Genomic DNA, 19076 nt, shown 5'->3' with positions numbered 1-19076 from the left:
AGCATTGAACTTTAACACTCAACCTACACCCGCAGGCTAACCATCCCACATGCCAGACATCTATAAAAGAGAACAACTCCAATGACTCAGCATGTCATTCTCCATCTATCTCTATCTCTAGCTCTCTCTTCTCGAGGACCTCCTTGGACGCTGTCCCTTCTGCCTACTGAGGAGCCTCTTTCCCCCCTATGGAGCCTCATTCTCCTTCACCAGCTGAGCCTCTTCCAGACCACTATCTCAACCACCAAAAATCTGTAACTATAGACTGTCACGACTCTCGTCTGACTGTTGAGAATTGCAGCTGTATGAACCGAACAAGCAAACATGGACGACCGTTCGAGTAAGGTTGTAACTTTTATTAGCTATTTTAACCTCTTGTCATTAATATTATTATTTAGAATTTTGTTAGTTGTGTAATTTACTTGCTGAACTTATAGAATAAAAAGTTAACTTTTACTGATAAATATCAGTATTGCTTACAACAGCTTAACACTTTCACCTGAACCAGTAATAATCAAATTAGTTTCCACAAGCTAAGCAAAAGTGCACAAACTAAACATGGTCAGAAGAGAATAATATGACAAGCAATTTCAACACTGATGTTGTGCGTGGATTCGTATTAGTTATGCATAACATAATTTCTTCACAACCACACATAACAATAGTTATTAATCTTGGGCAGGCTTTTTTGGTATTATAACTGGCTTACTCCATTTAGAATTGTTTGTACCAAAATATTCACTTCTGCAAACAGAGCAATTAAATAAAATAGATTTAAATGTATATTTTGTTACCAGTGTTGTGTGAGAAAACTGTTGCACTAATGTATTTGATGTCATATTCAAATACGTGTATATGGCTTGTTTGGTACAATAATATCGTAAAGCGGAAAATCATTCAAAGGATTGTCCACTCTCTCCGTGCAGGGAGTTGTCATCTCGTTCGAATGCTAGTAAAGCGAGTCCGACAAAATAAAAAAGAAATGCCAGCTGTAAAATAAGGTTGAGAGTTCGTAGTTTTCGAGCTTGCATTTGCTTGTACGTTCAAGCTTTAAATTTGAATAGATTTTTTAAACCTAAGTTTGAAAATTAATTATGGTGATCCTAAACAAAAGCGAAGTAAAATGACAAAAAAATAGTTAGCCAACTCTTTCTTATTAAACGTTCTTTCTTATTAAACGTCTTGTTCTTTTTGTTGTTCTTGTACACTGCTTTCTAGTAGTTTACTTGCTGTGGTACCTTGTGGAAAACATGTTGTAAAATATGATTATTGATTACCACAATAAAGATTGCTCATATATAAACGTTGAGCTGGTTTGGCCTTTGTATTTTGTTCAGGATAAAAAAAATAGGCTCAAATATGTAGTTTTTTTGGCAAATAGATAATAAGCGTTGCTTGTTTGTTTTGTGATGTGCCTTTTTGGTAATTTTGATAATGTATAATTAGTATTAAAACAGTATTAAACATTAATACAGTATTAAACAGTATTATTAATTTGAAACTGCGGCCAGAGATTCTGAATACGCGCTTTCAGCTTTTCAGCTATCTAAATTTCTAAACTGGAAAGAGGCTTGACTAAACAGCATGAGATAATGCTAAAGGGTGAATTAAGACCACTTAGTGTTTTGCTTTGTATTATCTCACATGCTGCGGTGTTTCTAGCAGCTTTCAGGGTTGCTTTCAATTTTGTCTTCAGTCACAGTATTTTTCTTTGCTTTGTTCTTAATACCGACTCATGAGTTTTATGACTCTCGCAGCTCCTTTATTTTTTTCATATCATTTTATTGGTCAGACTTGAGGCAGAACTGGCAAACACTGTGAAAACATTTAAAATCCTCTAAAAACATGAAATATCTCAGCAAATCTCAGACATCCAACCTAACGTCAGAAATTTAACTCCAGTGATTTTAAGTCAATTCAAATTCTCTCAATAATTGTTATGGAGTAGTTTTTTTTACAGAAATTTCAACCAATAATAGTTGTTTAGACACTCAAAACTGTGCCTGCAATGATATAACATGGCAAATACTGGGATTAATGCATCAAATAATTCAGAACTATTTTGCAATCAAGGTCAGACTTGTCTAGAACTATGAGTGAATTTGGTTTCTCATCACCTTTGGCATATGATTTAGAAGATGACCTACCGTTTTTGTGCACTTTTGTGTAATGTTATTAGTTAAACATCTGCTTTTAAACTTGTCTCATATTCAACATCAACCGCTAATCTTGTTTGTGTAAAATAATGTCTAGATGAGCTATTGTCTACTCAAAATTTCAGCAGGCTCATCAATATATAGTGAAATACTCTATTACAACCTTGATGTCTGTCAATGGTGAGCCATCATTTACCTCTCTCTCTCCTCTAATGCAAGCCATCTACAATGGTCTCATCACTAAGTGTTTTTGCGGCTGGTTTTCCATATTCTCTGGCTTCACTGTTCAGAGCTTTATGAAGCGTTGAAATGTTAGAGTGTATAGTCATTCTTACTACAAACTGGCTAAAATTATTGCAATTTGTCTTACAGTAAGTCACATTAGTGCTTTCAGAAGTTCTAATTAAAAGTTACAAAGTATCCTACATACAGATACTTGCATTTATGTGAATAAAATTGCAATAGTTGAGTACATGTAATGTAATTAATTTCATTCATGCTGTAGCTTTAGAGCAATGACACTCACATTGTTTGGAATTTCAGTTAATGATTGCTATGCACAAACTATTAATATTAGTAACTAATGATACTAATGTTAGTAGTGTTAGTAATGTTAGTAATGTTACTAGTGTTAGTAATGTTACTAATGCTATTAGTGTTAGTATTGTTACTAATGTTAGTAGTGTTACTAATGTTAGTAGTGTTACTAATGTCAGTAGTGTTAGTAATGTTACTAATGTTAGTAGTGTTACTAATGCTATTAGTGTTAGTAGTGTTACTAATGTTAGTAATGTTACTAATGTTAGTAGTATTACTAATGTTAGTAGTGTTACTAATGCCAGTAGTGTTAGTAATGTTACTAATGTTGGTAGTGTTACTATTGTTAGTAGTGTTAGTAATTTTACTAATGTTAGTAGTGTTAGTAATGTTAGTATTGTTAGTAATATTAATAGCAGTAGCTATTTAGAATGAAATTTCTTTTTAAAGAACAAATTGTTAGTCATCTATTGCCTCAGGACACTGCCCGAATGGTAAAAAAGATGATATTTGTCACAAAAAATAAGCTGCAGAATGTCTTACTCATCACTTATTTATTATAGGAACAGATTTGTAATTTTTGCTACAGCATGTGTTTTAATAGTGTCCTGTTATGCTGTTTTTAATACTGCAGATTCATATATGTGATGACCTGATTGAAGATGCGCAAACTATAGTTGGTGGATATGACAAATGGTGAGTACAGACAAAAAATATTAAGCAACACTATAATTTGTGTCACTTCATCCAGTTTTTAACAGTTATTGATTGATTTTTCTAGCATATTCCTTTGACGGGCTGGTAGTATTTGCGTTGATATTCATCTCTACTTGTGCCTATGTTAGAAAAGTTCCGCGACTAAAGCAATGGTTTCTCTCAGAAAAGAAAGGCTTCTTTGGAGTGTTTTATAAAGGTAAATGTGAAGTGTCGCATTATACATAAAACATAGATATATACAATGTATATATATATATTTCACTTGCCCTATTCAATTCCAAAGGATGCTGGACGTTGAAGGTGTGTTTTTATTTGGATCATATTTTCTTTAAGTTTGACAATTGCATATTTAGTGCATTGAGTATAGAATTATTTTTCTACCCGAGGTTATTTGAAAACTTGTTATAGATCTTTATGACTTTTCCTCAGCCAACTATTTTATTCTTAGTGTAGCCATGGAGTAGGAGGTAAATCAACCTCTATTTTTACCAGGAGTGCCTGTATATCTACCACTTGTCGGGGCTTGTATTTAGTCATTGTTTGTGTCTGTGTTTGTTACAGCATCAGTAATTGGTACGCGACTCCATCTGGCTGTCTCCTCACTCTGTGTACTCATGGCTGTCTACTTAGTTCTGTTTAGGTGATGAGATACCGACATCGTTGACACTGTTTAGCCCAGCATTTATTAGTTTGTTTTTTTCTCATACTATTTATCTACTTCTGCTGTCCTTCCAGTTGTATTTCTTATGGTTGTCTGCCTGATTACTATGGAAAGCTTTGTAAATATAACAAACTTGTATGAATTATTCTGCATGCTAGCGTTGTGTTCAGCAGTTTAAATAGTGCCTGCATTTGACCATCTATATTTTAAGTGAAGGTATAGAATTTCCAATTAACACAGAGTTCATCGGAACTTTAGAATAGCACAGAGTTCATCGGAACTTTAGACTAGCACAGAGTTCATAGGAACTTTAGACAAGTACAGAGTTCATAGAAACTTTAGACTAGCACAGAGTTCATAGGCACTTTAGACTAGTACAGAGTTCATAGAAACTTTAGACTAGCCCAGAGTTCATAGGAACTTTAAAATAGCACAGAGTTCATAGGAAATTTAGACTAGCACAACGCTTAAAGGAACTTGAGACTAGCACAACGTTCATAGCAACTTTAAACTAGCACAGAGTTCATAGGAACTTTAGACTAGCACAGAGTTCAAAGGAACCTTAGACTAGCACAACGTTCAAAGGAACTTTAAACTAGCACAACGTTCAAAGGAACGTTAAACTAGCACAGAGTTCATAGGAACCTTAAACTAGCATGAGCTTTATGATGACAAGAAGTTTAAATGAGTTTAGGCAGCAAGCACAAATTATTATCGTGCTTCAGATAATAGAAAGACTGAAATCTTTGAAGAATTGAAGAAACCACAATCGTTGTTTAACACTCGCATTTAAAAATGTTATTAATATCATAAAGCAGTTGGTTGCCAGACTATTTGCCGAGAGCTGGGCTTTTTTCAATCAAAAGCAAATCTAAACTATTGTAAACCACAGGAAACATGCAGTCTACAGACAATTCAAGAAAACAGTCTCTAGATCATAGAACACAGTCTATGTACTATAGAATACAGTATACAGACCATAGAATACAGTCTATGGAACATAGAATGCTGTCTACTTATCACCAAATAATCCTTTCTAATACTTCTCAATAAAACAATCTTTTTAGTTATTGTTTTCAATTGAAGCATTTAATAGAAAGCATCAATTGTTTTGTGCACTCATCGCATTAAGTTCAATCAGGGCTTGGACTTCATCCAAAATGTTTTTCCAATTTGCTCACCATTAGCTATCTTCATCAGCTAAAATCAATCAATTCAAAGTTTTGTGGGAACGCCATTGGTTACTGCATTTTCAGTTGCCAGAAAGCCTTTGCTGAGAAACCTTGTAACACTGTACTGTACATTTCCTACTCCTACGAAGAGCAGGTTGCAGCACAACTTGGTTTGACAATATATATTGATGGATAGTGAAGGATGGTTGATTATGATGAACTGAGTTTATTTTGAAGCAGTATTTTTCAATGCGTTGCTTTGTAGGCACACCAAGCTCAACTTGTTCAAACTGGGTATGGTAGGTACATGCAATGATATACATGTGGGGGCTGTATATCATTGGTACATGTAAGTAAATAACGTCGGTGTGTTTGTTTCAGGAGTTTTCCCTTCACGTGTTGTAATGAAATGTTTTGTGCTCCAACGTGGCTGAGTCTTCATGTTAAATATTTAAATTAAACAAAACTAAAAATTATAAATTTTTGTTAATTTTAAACAATAATATATATCAAAAGATTTACATTAAAAGTTTATTAGAAGCAATGTTTTGGTTTGTCAGCGCTACCCTAACAACCTACAACAAAATGGCGTCTATTACGAATCAAATGTGCGCCTATTTAATTTTGCCGTAGCTCGCTCGCCAGCTCTAAGTGTATGTAGAAGTACATAAACCAACAGCTATCATGGATGAGCGCCATTGGTGGCTAGCTGCCAAAATTCAAGAGAGTTTTGGTATTGGCGGCTATGACAACCCGACCATGTTAGAAGATTTCATGTGTCAAGAGGATACCATGCAAGCCGTGAACAACTTTCTTCGGGCCGAAGGACTGCGTAAAATTTTTTTCTATTGTGAAAAGTTAGAAGGTGTTGAGTTATCAACTAGATCATTGCAGTTCACTGATTCACTTAGCACGTTACGAGACATAAACTTGGACAAAGTGTATATTTTGTACTTTCTGAGACGTGATACACAGAAAGAAGTCGACCTGAATCATTTTGAAAAAGACATAATCTCAGGAGAAATAAAAAAGAATGCTATTGAGCATATAACCACACTTTTAGGTGATATATATTTGCCTGCATTGAAAAATCAGAGAGACTGGGGTCAATGCACAGAAGAAAACAAACAGTCTTGCCTGCACACGCTCGAACGACTTTCTGTTAGTTTAGCTGAATCTGCATCTACAGTTCAAGCAGCAAAGCAACAGGTTAGTTTTTTCATGTTGCTTTTTTAATGGTAAGCTGATTTCAGATTTACTGCAAACGTGAAGTTTGTTCCATGTTGTAAACATACAGAATCCTTCTGAATATGTTGAACACACATGAAGGTAAGCACTAGGGTAGAGCTTAAAGGCTCTGATCATATTACAGATGCTAAGACAGCCAGATAACATTATTAGTAATGACTTCAAGCAGCACCGACTGGCAGCTGCAGATTCTACTATCATTGCTGAGTACGAAGACCTTGTCACTGATTGGATGAATACCATAGAGAACATTTTAATGGACTGTTCTGATGAAAGGTAGATATTTGGCCATCTTTTAGTATTTTGTTCACACCAAAACAATGCTGGTTTGACAAGACATGTAAAAACTGATTTAGGTGTCTAAATTCATATTTATTTTGCTTATTGTGCAGCACAGTACATCCACTGCAACATGTATTTCTTGTTGAGGTTCATGGATCCAAGCGCTGGTCCAATGTCTGAGCTGGAAAGGTGGAAAAGACGCCAGCGACTCATGACTAGCATCACAGAACAGCTGAAAACAAAAGAATGCAAGTCAGTTATTGGAGTTCTAATCCAGGCCAAGTCAAAGCTTCTCAAAAGATGGAAGGTGATAGACTGTGGGTAGGTTGAGCAATCAACATTTTACATCTGCTTTTGAGTTTCTTTGAATATCTTGGATAATACCGATTGAGCATTCTATTGTTCTTATTGAAATGTATTCATGGTGGTCTGATGTGTATCGCAGCATCACAGATGCTGTCAACGAAGCGAAAGACAAGGTGAAGTACATGGAGGGTTTACGTAGGTATCTAACGCAGCTCTATCACGGTGCCACACCACAAGCTATTATGCAAACGGCTCTTCCAGGCTTAGTCAACAATATCAAACAGATGGATTCAATATCGCGGTATTACTCTCGCTCTGGTTTTCTTGGTCTCTTCTTTACCAAGGTATTAAATCTATACCCGCTATTAGTGTTTAGTCTATGGACCTCCTTTTCATTAGATGCACTTAGTTATCTATTGAAATTTAATACTAGTTCCAACTTATTGATTCAATTTTCCTGACAAAACATATAAATATGTACATAACAAAACCTTTTAGATTACCAACCAGTTAGTTCTGGCATGCAAGGAATACATACAAGAGGCAACGATTGATGAAGATGGCGTGGATGAGCTGTGGAACATTGTAGCCAAAGAGATTAGCAGCGGAGTGGAAGGACTCACAGGAGCCTCTGATGCTGTGTATAAGCAAATGAAAGCTCATCTAGACAACAAGCTGAAAGGGAAGACAACTCAACACGGTCATAACAGAGATCAAGCTCCGGTGCTAAAGGAAGAAAGCATGCTCTTTGGTTAGGTTTTTGGTTATCATAGTTCTCAATGCCTAATGGCATAGTAGTAATTGTGCAATTACTAAACATGAGATTTAGTATGAGTCAATGAGCACCGTACACTACTTGTCAACTCACTTGTCAACTACTTGTCAACTCACTTGTAATTGTATTTATACATTCTGAGCTGGTATTTGGACATTCTGAGCTGTTAGAGATATTTGGTTTTAATTATGCTTTCGGAAGCAATTTTATTGTTAGCTTTTAGCAGAACCGAATTTAGTGTTTTTATTATTTTCTTGTAATAATAGGTCGCATGAGGGCATGCATAGCCCTTCTTTCTCACTACAAGGAGTGTGTTCATAACGTCAGAGACTCTCTCGGCGTGGGAGCCCAGGCCATGAGCCACTACCCATCTATGAGCAGTGTGGCTGCGGATAGCCCGCTAAAAGGGTATGTAAGCCTATTACAAGGCAAAAGATTCTCACTTTTGCTAGGTGAACATTTCACCTGCTACTATTTTCAATATCTATTTCTAGCTTCTAGTGAATCAACTGACTACTAGGCTTTGCTAACTGCTGTGGATAGAAGCAAGTACAGTAGAAAGTGTTGGCATCTGTCAAAATCATAATACTAACTTGTCAAGGCGTGTCATTCAAGAAATGGTAGCCAGATACAAGCGATATTTTTCATACACTGTTTTTTAGCATTTTAACTATTCTGTGTTATATAAATTCTCCTCTTTGCAGAACTACAAGTCCTGTTCCTTCGGAAAGGTAGCTCTATGAGTTCACTCTATTCTTTGCTACTGTTTGCTAAGCTGTGGTTTTGCTATAGACTTGTGAATTGCTCATTACCTTATGCAGCATTCTAGATTCAGGTCTTTTGCGGGCTCTATTTAAAATATCCCAACATTGCTTAAACTGCTAGATTTTTTGCGTAATGTTTTCAAGTTGGAAATGCTGTTAGCACATGAATGTTCAAGGATCAGTACTCGCGGGTATGGTTGTATAAGCTGTAACTTTTAGCTGTAGTGATAGTGTACTCCTGTTGTCTGTCATACAGGACTATCACTCCCACCACACCTCACACAGAAAGGTATACTAACAGTGGCAAACTTCTTACTTTTAGCTTTGCTTATTCCTTTTCCATTATTTCGTGTTGACTGGCAACTAGCATATTCACCTGTTCTGTTCACGCTGCCAGCCTTTCTCCTGATGATGTTCTTTTTGTGCCGGGCCACTCAGTCTCGATATCACTTTCTGCCAGAGTGTCATGCACAAGATGTATATACCCAAAAGTAAAGCTTGTAGTATTTACAAAGTTGAAACTGTTTGTCTTGTTAATTCAGTCCACTTCATATCTCATCTGTTTACATGAATTACTTACGTGTAGGTTTCGCTCTCTAGAATTCAGTATAAGTACTTCATAAAATTTCTGTTGCGATTGTCTTCTCCTGCCCTTAGAATTTCCTTAGCTTCATACATATCTCTGCTCTGCTGGGACACTTAGTTGATCCCAGTTGTCTGTCTGGTTTGTGTTGATGAAATATTGAACTCTCCATGTATTGTTAGACAAGCTTTGTTCGATATTTCCTTTTCTCAGCGTTTAACATTGCATTAACCGAATTCATTCCATGATTATGAAGAAGAAATCACCTGCTGCTGTCTCATACTCTTCATGGAGAAATTGTTTATTTTTTTCTTCTTGGTTTTAAGTAATATTAGAACGCTGTTAACCAGACATTGCATCATACGTTAAACAGACATAATAAACCCATAAAAAATATTAAGGTTATGAGGAAAGTCATGTTACACGAGGCTCCCTGATGTAAACCAAGCGTATAGCTGGCTCATGAATATATTGTTGTAGAACATAACTACAGTTCAATAATAGGGTTTTGATGATTGTACAGTGGTGGTATGCAAACTTTACTTGTGTTGTTAGCGGACTCGGTGACAACAGGAAACCGGGCTCTCGATTAACCGGTGGCTACTCTCCTAGCAAAAAATCAAGTTCCTTAACTGGAGACAGTCACGGGGTTACCATGAGTGATGATGATGCTATCATTGGCCACTTTGAGTCATTCTGTGTGCGACTCAGACAGATAATGGATGTGATGAACACAATGGCGCAGTATGAAAAGTGAGATCGTTTTCTATTATAATAAAACGATAGACATAAAAAATTTTCATAAGAGTGAGCATGTTTTTCATAACCATTATCATTCATACTTGTAGACTCATAGAGACCGCGAATGGGATCCCTCGGCCTCGCCCTGAAGACTTTGAAGAAAAAGAGTCTGACGAGATTGACTACAGGAAGTTGTATGCTCAAAAGAATAAAGCAGAGAAACAGTCAGGTTTGCTGTCGAGAGTGTTTCTTTGCTTGTAGTGCGCCAGCTGCTTGCCTCCGCTGGACACGAACAAGCTGCATTTAGTTGTTCTGCTGCTGCCTCTCTGGCAAATGTTTTTATAGCTGCTACCATGCTAGGATGCACTGAAAGTTGTTAGACTATCTTAAAATTTAGTCATCTCACTCAAACCTGTTCCGATAGCTGTTAGTTTAGTTGCGAGTGTTATCTTATACAGTTGAACCTGTGCAGCCGATACCATCGTATGTTCCGGGAGGCCTCAACGCTATTCAGGAGGACAGTGAAATGGAAGAGAAAGAGACGGTTAGCAAGCATGACAGCGAGGAAAGTGCCAATAAGGTTCAGGGGGTACTTTCCCAACCATTGACAGAACCCAAGGCTCTAAGTTCTGATGACATTGATATACTCAGTGAGTGTATTATAGCCTATAGCATCATTTCTGGTTAATAAGTTACTGTTAGTGGAGGCTTTTCATATGCTGCCATTTTATCTCTTTTCCCAAACAGTAAGACTATTTCACAGAAACTATATTACTGAGATAATTTAGTATTGTCGGATGATTGGTTGGACCTTTGTACCGTGCTAACACATTTTATGAAGCAAGAATCAAATATTTACAGAATAGATGGCTAGTATGTTAGTGTTTAACATCAGGCACATTTATTGTTGAAGTGTTAGTATGTCTACAGTCAGCCCTGCTATGGGTACAATAAAAAGTTGTTCTCAGCACTAAATGTGTTGTCTATGAGTGCAGTACGCGTTGCTATGGTAGCGTGAAATGTTGCTATGGAAGCAGTAAATGTTGCTATGGGTACTGTAGGTATACTAATGACTACAGGTCGCTGTTAAGGTATCTTATTGCATTTTATTATGTATCAACTATTGTTAGATCATCAAAAGCTAGTACTACGATAATTAAAAGCAAAAGGTATTGGCTCTACAAGTGATTTGACTGTCTGCAGGACAGTACTATGGCAGCAGTGCGGAAAATGAAGGTCCAAGTGTTGCCACAGTTGTCAAGGATCATATGCAGAAAATGTCAGAGGTAATGAAGAGCAGCGTGACCTCTCGAACTATGGTTGACGTAGAGACAGCTGATAAGGTAAGATAATGCCTTGCAATCATCTGCCTGTCAACTTCTTTTGAAATTTACTCAGTAAGATCGCTGGTTTTAAATACTTCATTTTAGGCGTACACAAAGTTTTTTTTGCTTTGCATCATAGACCTTGCTGTGTAAAGCAAAAGTTAAAATATTGATTTAAAATGGCATTGAAGCTGTGCTCTCCCTTAATCTTAAATTACCATAATCATTGACCCTAAACCAAGTGTAAGTGGTAAGAAAAAAGAGAAACGCTGTCAATACAAACCAATTATGCCATTAATGTATATATAACCAATGTATACAGTTCATGTAGTCATTAAATTGAAAAGTTGAGTTTGGTTTTTTCCTTTTTGAAGGGGTGAGTCGGGAAAAATCTTGGAACGGTTTAGGCTATTTACAGGTATTGTACGCTTTGTATGGCTTAAACCCCTACAACGTAAACATTGTCGCTACGGATTGTTTATGTTATAGAAGCATCTGCTGTTTTAGTTATTTTATTTTTATTTGCTCTGAAATCTTACATGAATTTCTAATAATCTCAGGATCGATTTGAGGAGACATACACTCAGTTCTTACGAACAGTCACAGAATTGGAGAGATTTATCTGCGCTTACCTTCACTGTCTCTTCAGCAAGAAAATGAAGACATGGCAAGCATTGAAGCTTCTCAGGCAGTGAGTATGCTGTAGGCAGTTGACTGAGACTATTCCAGTGTCCTAAGGGGACAACCATGAAGAGATGACTATAAGTATCTAACCGGCTTAGCTTGTGCTTCTTGCACTCTGTTTAGACAGCTTGACATAATCGAGGAGTCTTATTTTGTAGGTTGGCTCCCATCGCGCAAAGACCTGGCCCCAGGCCTGTCATAGCTGAGAAGTTTGTGGAGCTGTTCAACCAGTATGAAACAGACTTAGAGCTCGTCGCTGACATATATGAAGGAGGCAAGGACAGCCCTCCCATGCTGAGAAATGCCCCTCCAGTAAGATTCTGGTTAAAAAAACATCCTGACAGTGATTTTTAAATAATAGAGATTGATGACTAATATTACTGGTACTTTTCTGTTTCAATGACAGCTGTGCCAACAAAGCCATTGCTTGACTCCACTGTGTTTACTAGGTTGCCGGGGCGATATACTGGGCTCGGCAGTTGCTCATACGAATAGAAGAACCGATGAAGATATTTAGAGACACGAAAGCTGTTTCCTCATTGAGAGACTTTAGCAGAGTGTGCAAGGTGGGTACAACTCCAACAGTCAGTGGCTAATATACATGTATATTACAATCAATCATTGTTAAAGAAATTTCATTATTCAGCATTTTGAACAGCAAACACCAAAGCCAGATGTTGGCATAGGCAGCGTCAATGTTGAGCAGATTAGACCGGGCCTCATCAGGGTGTAACAGGTTTTAATGTTGTCTCTGATTTGCTAATGCTGATCACCGGTTCTGACGTTGCAGATGTACAACAGAATAGCAACGGCTCTAGTTACCTTTGAGACAATGTGGTTCCAAAGCTGGAAAGCAAAGATAGAGGCTGCCAAAGCAGGCATGAAAGCGACGTTGTTGGTGCACCATCCAGAGAGCAAGGAGATTCTTGTTAATGCTGATGAAAGGTAAGTGAACTGGATACTTTCTATTTTTCTCTATTTCATACCACTTTAAAAAAGCTAGACCACACTCAAAGAGAAATTTGCTATAATAATTTTCTTATCGGATCATTTTCAACTCACTCTCAGACTTTTGTGGACTTTTCACTGCTTGAAGTTTCTCAATCCTCACACTATTACGAGCATTTTATAAACTGGTGGCCGTTTTACATGCTTCACTCACAATGATGTCACAAGAAACTTTCAAAGAGGGAATTAAGAAGGAAAACTTGAAAATAGACTTAGAGGCAATTGAAAATAAATTCCAACATTTAGACTTAAAATTATCAGAAAAGTTGTGTAAGATCTGAAATTGAATCGAGATTTACATTTGAGCGTCAGCCTTAGCTCTTCAGCTGTACCCGGTGATATGTAAAAACAATCATGTGTCTGCCCTTGGTATTGGTTAAATTTCATAATATTATGTTCTCGCTTCACGAGGTGTCGAAACTTGTTTCAACTAAATGCATTAGTATCACTGGACTAGTTCTCTTTTGTGAAACTTTCATTTGAACTTCAGTAATGACTGGATGAGCTTACATTACTTCAATCTGCATCTATTTTATGCTGGTGTCTGTTGCAGGGTCATGCAGTTGCTCGCTGAGGGTAGGTGGATGGTGAGGCAAGGAATGACTCTGCCAGATTCGGTACATGTCATCCTCCAACAGGAGGGTAGGTTCAAGTCTTACAGAGACCATCTACAGCTAGCATTGACCCAGTTCTATGGCGTGATCAGGGCTATACCCGAGCATGTCAAAGGTCTCTTTCAACCTCATGTAGACCAAGCACTGGTCAGCTTTCAACCTGGGGTTAGCACTCTGGCCTGGAACAGCATGAATATCGGTGAGTTTGAACTACACGGTATACATTCTAATGTGCCGCGCAGTAGATTCTGAACTAAATGGGACTTAAGTAAATCTGAATTAAGTAAGGCTTAAGTAAGTCTGAATTAAGTTGGACTTAAATAATTCTGAATTAAGTAGGACCTAAGTAAGTCTGAATTAAGTAGGACTTAAGTAAGTCTAAATTAAGTAAGGCTTAAATAAGTCTGAATTAAATAAGGCTTAAGTAAGTCTGAATTAAGTAGGACTTAAGTAAGTCTGAATTAAGTAGGACTTTAGTAAGTCTGAATTAGGTAAGGCTTAAGTAAGTCTGAATTAAGTAGGACTTTAGTAAGTCTGAATTAAGCATGAGTTTCTTTACCAACCTCTTAAAATTTGATGACTCTTTTAGATCTCTTATTTTGGCGTTGTACCAACGGATTATCCAGGTATACCGACTCCAGTTCACAATGGCCGTTTATGCATTAGTGGTGCCTGAGAATAGAGTCATTCTGGTTGCCAACAAATCACCTCATGTCTGTGTATTTTATACAATGCTTTTCTATTGTTAGCGTTCATACAATACTGCATGCAGTCTCGTTCAATGGCAGCATCTCCAGCCCTACAGGAGCAACCCATGATTAGTGTTGTGCCATAGTTATTCATTTTATTGACATGCAACTGTACATATAAAATTATTAATCTCAGTAAAATAGAGTACGTCTATTTGTAAAATATTTGTGTATGTTTTGGAATGGTGTTAATTGTTTCTATGTTATTTCGGTTATTGAAAACTTAATGTTAAGTTCATATATTTAGTGTGTTTAGAACAATAATTAAATAACGATGTATCATACATTTATTTAAGCATTCATACTCGTCGGCAATTAACGCCTATCATTATTTTAGATGCCTTCTTGCATCAAATTCACACCTCTACAGAGAAGTTATCCGCTCTCGTCACCCTTGTCAATGACATCATGCAGACTCGCATCACTGCAAACATTAAAACCATCAGCAGCATGTTTCTTTTTGACTATGACTTGGCTTTTGGGCAAATCTGGGTGAGTATACTCAGCTTATCATCTACCATCTGCAGGTCAATCTTGAATTTGCAGGTAAACCTATCAACATGTTGAGTTCTGTAAATTAGGTGGCAAGTTTAGGTACATAATGGAAAGTGATGATCGTTAAGGCATTTTCGTGATTCGTTACTAGCAACTGATTATGTATCCTGTGATCAGCTCTGTACAGCAATCAGTTCTGTACAGTAATCAGGTCTGTACAGTAGTCAGTTCTGTATAGTAATCAGGTCTGTACAGTAGTCAGTTCTGTATAGTAATCAGGTCTGTACAGTAATCAGTTCTGTATAGTAATCAGGTCTGTACAGTAATGTTCTGTATAGTAATCAGGTCTGTACAGTAATGTTCTGTATAGTAATCAGTTCTGTACAGTAATGTTCTGTATAGTAATCAGGTCTGTACAGTAATGTTCTGTATAGTAATCAGGTCTGTACAGTAATGTTCTGTATAGTAATCAGGTCTGTACAGTAATGTTCTGTATAGTAATCAGGTCTGTACAGTAATGTTCTGTATAGTAATCAGGTCTGTACAGTAATGTTCTGTATAGTAATCAATTCTGCACAGTAATGTTCTGTACAGTAATGTTCTGTACAGTAATTTTCTGCACAGTAATTTTCTGTACAGTAATTTTCTGTACAGTAATTTTCTGTACAGGCTTGCTTTACTCATCAGCTGCTCTGCCATTCTTCATAAATAAACCAGTCACTGGTTTTTAAGTCGATAAACAACTCTGAATCTGCATCTTTGTCTAGAGCCGTATTACTACGTCTAGAACTGTATTACTGTGTTTAGAGTCGTATTACTATGTCTAGAGCGGTATTACTATGTCTAGAGCGGTATTACTATGTCTAGAGCGGTATTACTATGTCTAGAGCCGTATTACTATGTTTAGAGCCGTATTACTATGTTTAGAGCCGTATTACTATGTTTAGAGCCGTATTACTATGTCTAGAGCCGTATTACTATGTCTAGAGCCATATTACTATGTCTAGAGCCGTATTACTATGTCTAGAGCCATATTACTATGTCTAGAGCCGTATTACCATGTCTAGAGCGGTATTACTATGTTTAGAGCCGTATTACTATGTTTAGAGCCGTATTACTATGTTTAGAGCCATATTACTATGTTTAGAGCCGTATGCTATGTCTAGTGACGTATTACTATGTCTAGAGCCGTATTACTATGTCTAGAGTCGTATTACTATGTCTAGAGTGGTATTACTATGTCTAGAGCCGTATTACTATGTCTAGAGCGGTATTACTATGTCTAGAGCCGTATTACTATGTCTAGAGCCGTATTACTATGTTTAGAGCCGTATTACTATGTCTAGAGCCGTATTACTATGTCTAGAGCCGTATTACTATGTCTAGAGCCATATCCCTATGTCTAGAGCCATATTACTATTACTATATATTACTATGCTAGTTTTGTTCAGCACGTCTTACTTACTTGTCATGCTACTGTTATAACAGCTGGCTGAATGTCTTGGCAACAAAAAGGTAAATGTCTTTCTAGCATTCCAGCAACTATAATTAAAGCACTGTCTCTTCTATACCACAATTCTTGCTAGGTCAGCGCACGCTGTCTCATTCAACTGTATAACGCACTCGCAATCTTTGCACTCTGACCGAGTTTTTTCACTTTGAGTTACAAATCATATTTGGGTGATGGCTAGAGGCTAGACACTTATTACAGTAGTCGTTACTATGCGAGCAGCACTGTTGTAGTTGTGCACCTTTGTATTGCTTTACATCACCATTCTGTCTACTTGCCAGCACTATTCTTGCTAATGGCATTATAGCTTTACAATTTGTACATTGAGTTGGTAGGAATTAAGCACAGCTGAAGAGGGTGGAGGAGTGGGATTGTGATGTCACTGATGCCGGGCAATGAGATATTTGACAATAATTACAATAGATTTTGTAGTGAAGTTTGAATGAGCCTTTTGTAGCTTAGTAGCCTACAAATATTTATTGCTAGTTGTTTTTCTCTGATTTTAATATATCATTTGAACTGCTTCTAAATATTTTGGAGTATACTAATTATAGTTGTTACAACTCGTGTGAAACTATAAACTATCATTTGGTTAAACCGCTATCAAAATGCTCTTCGCTGGGTGAGTCTATGGTTTGCACAGTTTTGCATGGTTTTAAAAAAAGGTAATGTATTTTAAAACATCTCAAATTCTGGACAGATGTGGTAATAAATGCACAAAATGCATGATACGCACATAAAACTGGTATGAAGTCGATATTTATTTATATTTTGTCCAGCTTTATTATTAACATCTAGGCGAACCTGCAGCAAAAATACACACATGCTTACGACCGCAATAGATATCTAAATTATTGTTTGTCGCTGTAGTCTACTGAAGACTTTACCAAAGCCATCCCTGAGTCTGTGAATAAGAGGGCACAAGATCTCATGGAGCACATCAGCAACATTGAGTCCGGAGTGGAGGAGATCGTCAATCACCTGGTTAAAAGAAAGGTGAGTAAGGTGATGTAGTTGCAGTTTCTATAAGCTATAGAGGTATGACATGATAATGGAATTATAGAGGTGGGTGGTCATATAGGTAGTTTACCACTTTGTGTGACATAGTTGGAGCTTTATCCTTTTCTACTAGTTATGTTCATATAAAAACAACAACATATTAATACATTAGGTTGACAGCAACAATTAAAATTCTCTGTCAGCCTTTCTATAGCCTGAGAGTATCAACTTACAACTTATCAACTTTTAGTGTGTAAGTATCTATTTATCCACTTCATAGCTCTATGTCACTCATGATTACTCTTTGGCTCTATGTTTCTTAACTCTGCTTTGCTTCTTATATGGCCAACAGTTTCCTCCGGGCTCATATGCTTTTGAGTTCCTGCGAACTACAGGAGGCGACAATATCTTTAAGAAAGGCAAAAAGAAAAAGGTGAACTCATCCCGCTTCACCCTACGTAGATGTTTAATGTTTTGTGCTGTCTATGAGCTTTGGTTAAGGAGCCTTTTCTGTTCGTCAACCTTACCGCTGCCGCATCAGCACCCTTTGTTTACACCCCTTGTTTACAATAGTTATTTGCTGTCTTGTGATTTGATACCAGCTACCATTTGCTTTGCTTATCTGTTAATTGCCATAGAATATCACCATCGATGGGTAAACTCTTAACATGCTGAGGGAAAGCTTGTAAGCTTCTTTAAGTTGTGACTGCCTACCTGCCTGTCAGGAAGTTGTCTCTCCCTGCTATGCACGCATGTTACCAAGCGCATCATTCTACTTTTGAAACTTATTAATACACTTAGGTAGGAGTATACTGCATTCTAGGCTGTCAGTTCATCATATATTTTAGACAATTTCCTTAAGCTTTTTTGCGAGAGTGAATCGGATAGCTAAGCACTGGGTGGCTACCAGCAAAGTTACAGAACACTGGAATAGTCGGTCTCGAGCACCGCTAGTGGTCAGGGCCTTCTGCCTCTCTCTTGTTGTTTGTAGTCTTGGTTGCCTTGTTGGTTATTCCATCTCCTGTTACCATTTGCCATTTGATCCGCTGTTTCTTTCCTTGTTTTTGATTCGTTACATTTTTGTTTTGGAGTGCACCTGCATGCTTCGTGTGGTTGCATTGCATTCTAAGTTATAGTGCAGATACGACATTGTAACTTTTGACTGGCTCAGACTAGAGTTGACCGATTTGCTATCTGTTTGCAACAGCTATAACCTTAGACATCTTGCAGAGTCGAACTGCTGACGCAGAGAACTTGGATGACAAGCTGGTTGGAGACCTGCTAAGTGAGTTTTGTCTATCAGTTTGTTCACTTGTTTTTCTTTGAAAATACTTCCATGTAGCGTACGTGTATGCTTACTCTTTTGCTCTGTCACTGCCTGTCTACTATTATAGCAGCAGTTTTATGCGGTTTTTAATGACCAAAGAGATTTGTTTGTTGCAGACAATTTTGGCACCCAAGTGTATGAGGCTGTACTCACTGCCACGAAACGCTCTCTACTCACCCTAGCAGAGGCATCAGGCTGTGAAATTCACTCCGATTCTCACAAGGGAGAAGGTGATGGTCTCGGATCTGTACATAGTTTAGACCTGGCGGAAAAGCCTGAGCGCCCACTCTCTTCTCTTTCGGTGCTCTCCGACATGCCATGGACCTCCGCTATGGATGAGGAAATAACTTTCCTGCAGTAAGTTTCTTGAACTTATCTATGGACATACGTCAAGTCAAAGCTGGAGTTGCGTACCCTTTTGTC

The 19076-nt window shown here is 37.4% G+C and overlaps 1 protein-coding gene and 1 pseudogene across 3 annotated transcripts; both read left to right on the top strand.

Moving 5' to 3' along the window:
• The first annotated feature begins 1003 nt into the window (after nt 1-1003).
• On the top strand, nt 1004-4216 carry LOC137399678 (protein kish-B-like). 3 transcript variants are annotated; one of them, XM_068085876.1, is made up of 4 exons: nt 1004-1037; nt 3328-3389; nt 3475-3606; nt 3972-4216. In XM_068085876.1, exons 2-4 carry the CDS (start codon nt 3380-3382, stop codon nt 4052-4054), a joined length of 225 nt encoding a protein of 74 aa, XP_067941977.1. In that variant the 5' UTR covers nt 1004-1037; nt 3328-3379; the 3' UTR covers nt 4055-4216. The 3 variants fall into 3 exon arrangements, with proteins under 3 accessions (XP_067941977.1, XP_067941986.1, XP_067941968.1); XM_068085885.1 differs by lacking the exon at nt 1004-1037 and adding an exon at nt 1396-2336; XM_068085867.1 differs by lacking the exon at nt 1004-1037 and having other exon boundaries at nt 3005-3389.
• A 1711-nt stretch (nt 4217-5927) lies between these two features.
• LOC137390844 (uncharacterized) overlaps nt 5928-19076 on the top strand; it is a 75395-nt pseudogene continuing 62246 nt past the window's right edge.

Source organism: Watersipora subatra, chromosome 1, assembly GCF_963576615.1.
Source record: "Watersipora subatra chromosome 1, tzWatSuba1.1, whole genome shotgun sequence".
Taxonomy (NCBI): Eukaryota; Metazoa; Bryozoa; class Gymnolaemata; order Cheilostomatida; family Watersiporidae; genus Watersipora; species Watersipora subatra.
This window is presented reverse-complemented; position numbering and strand designations above follow the sequence as displayed.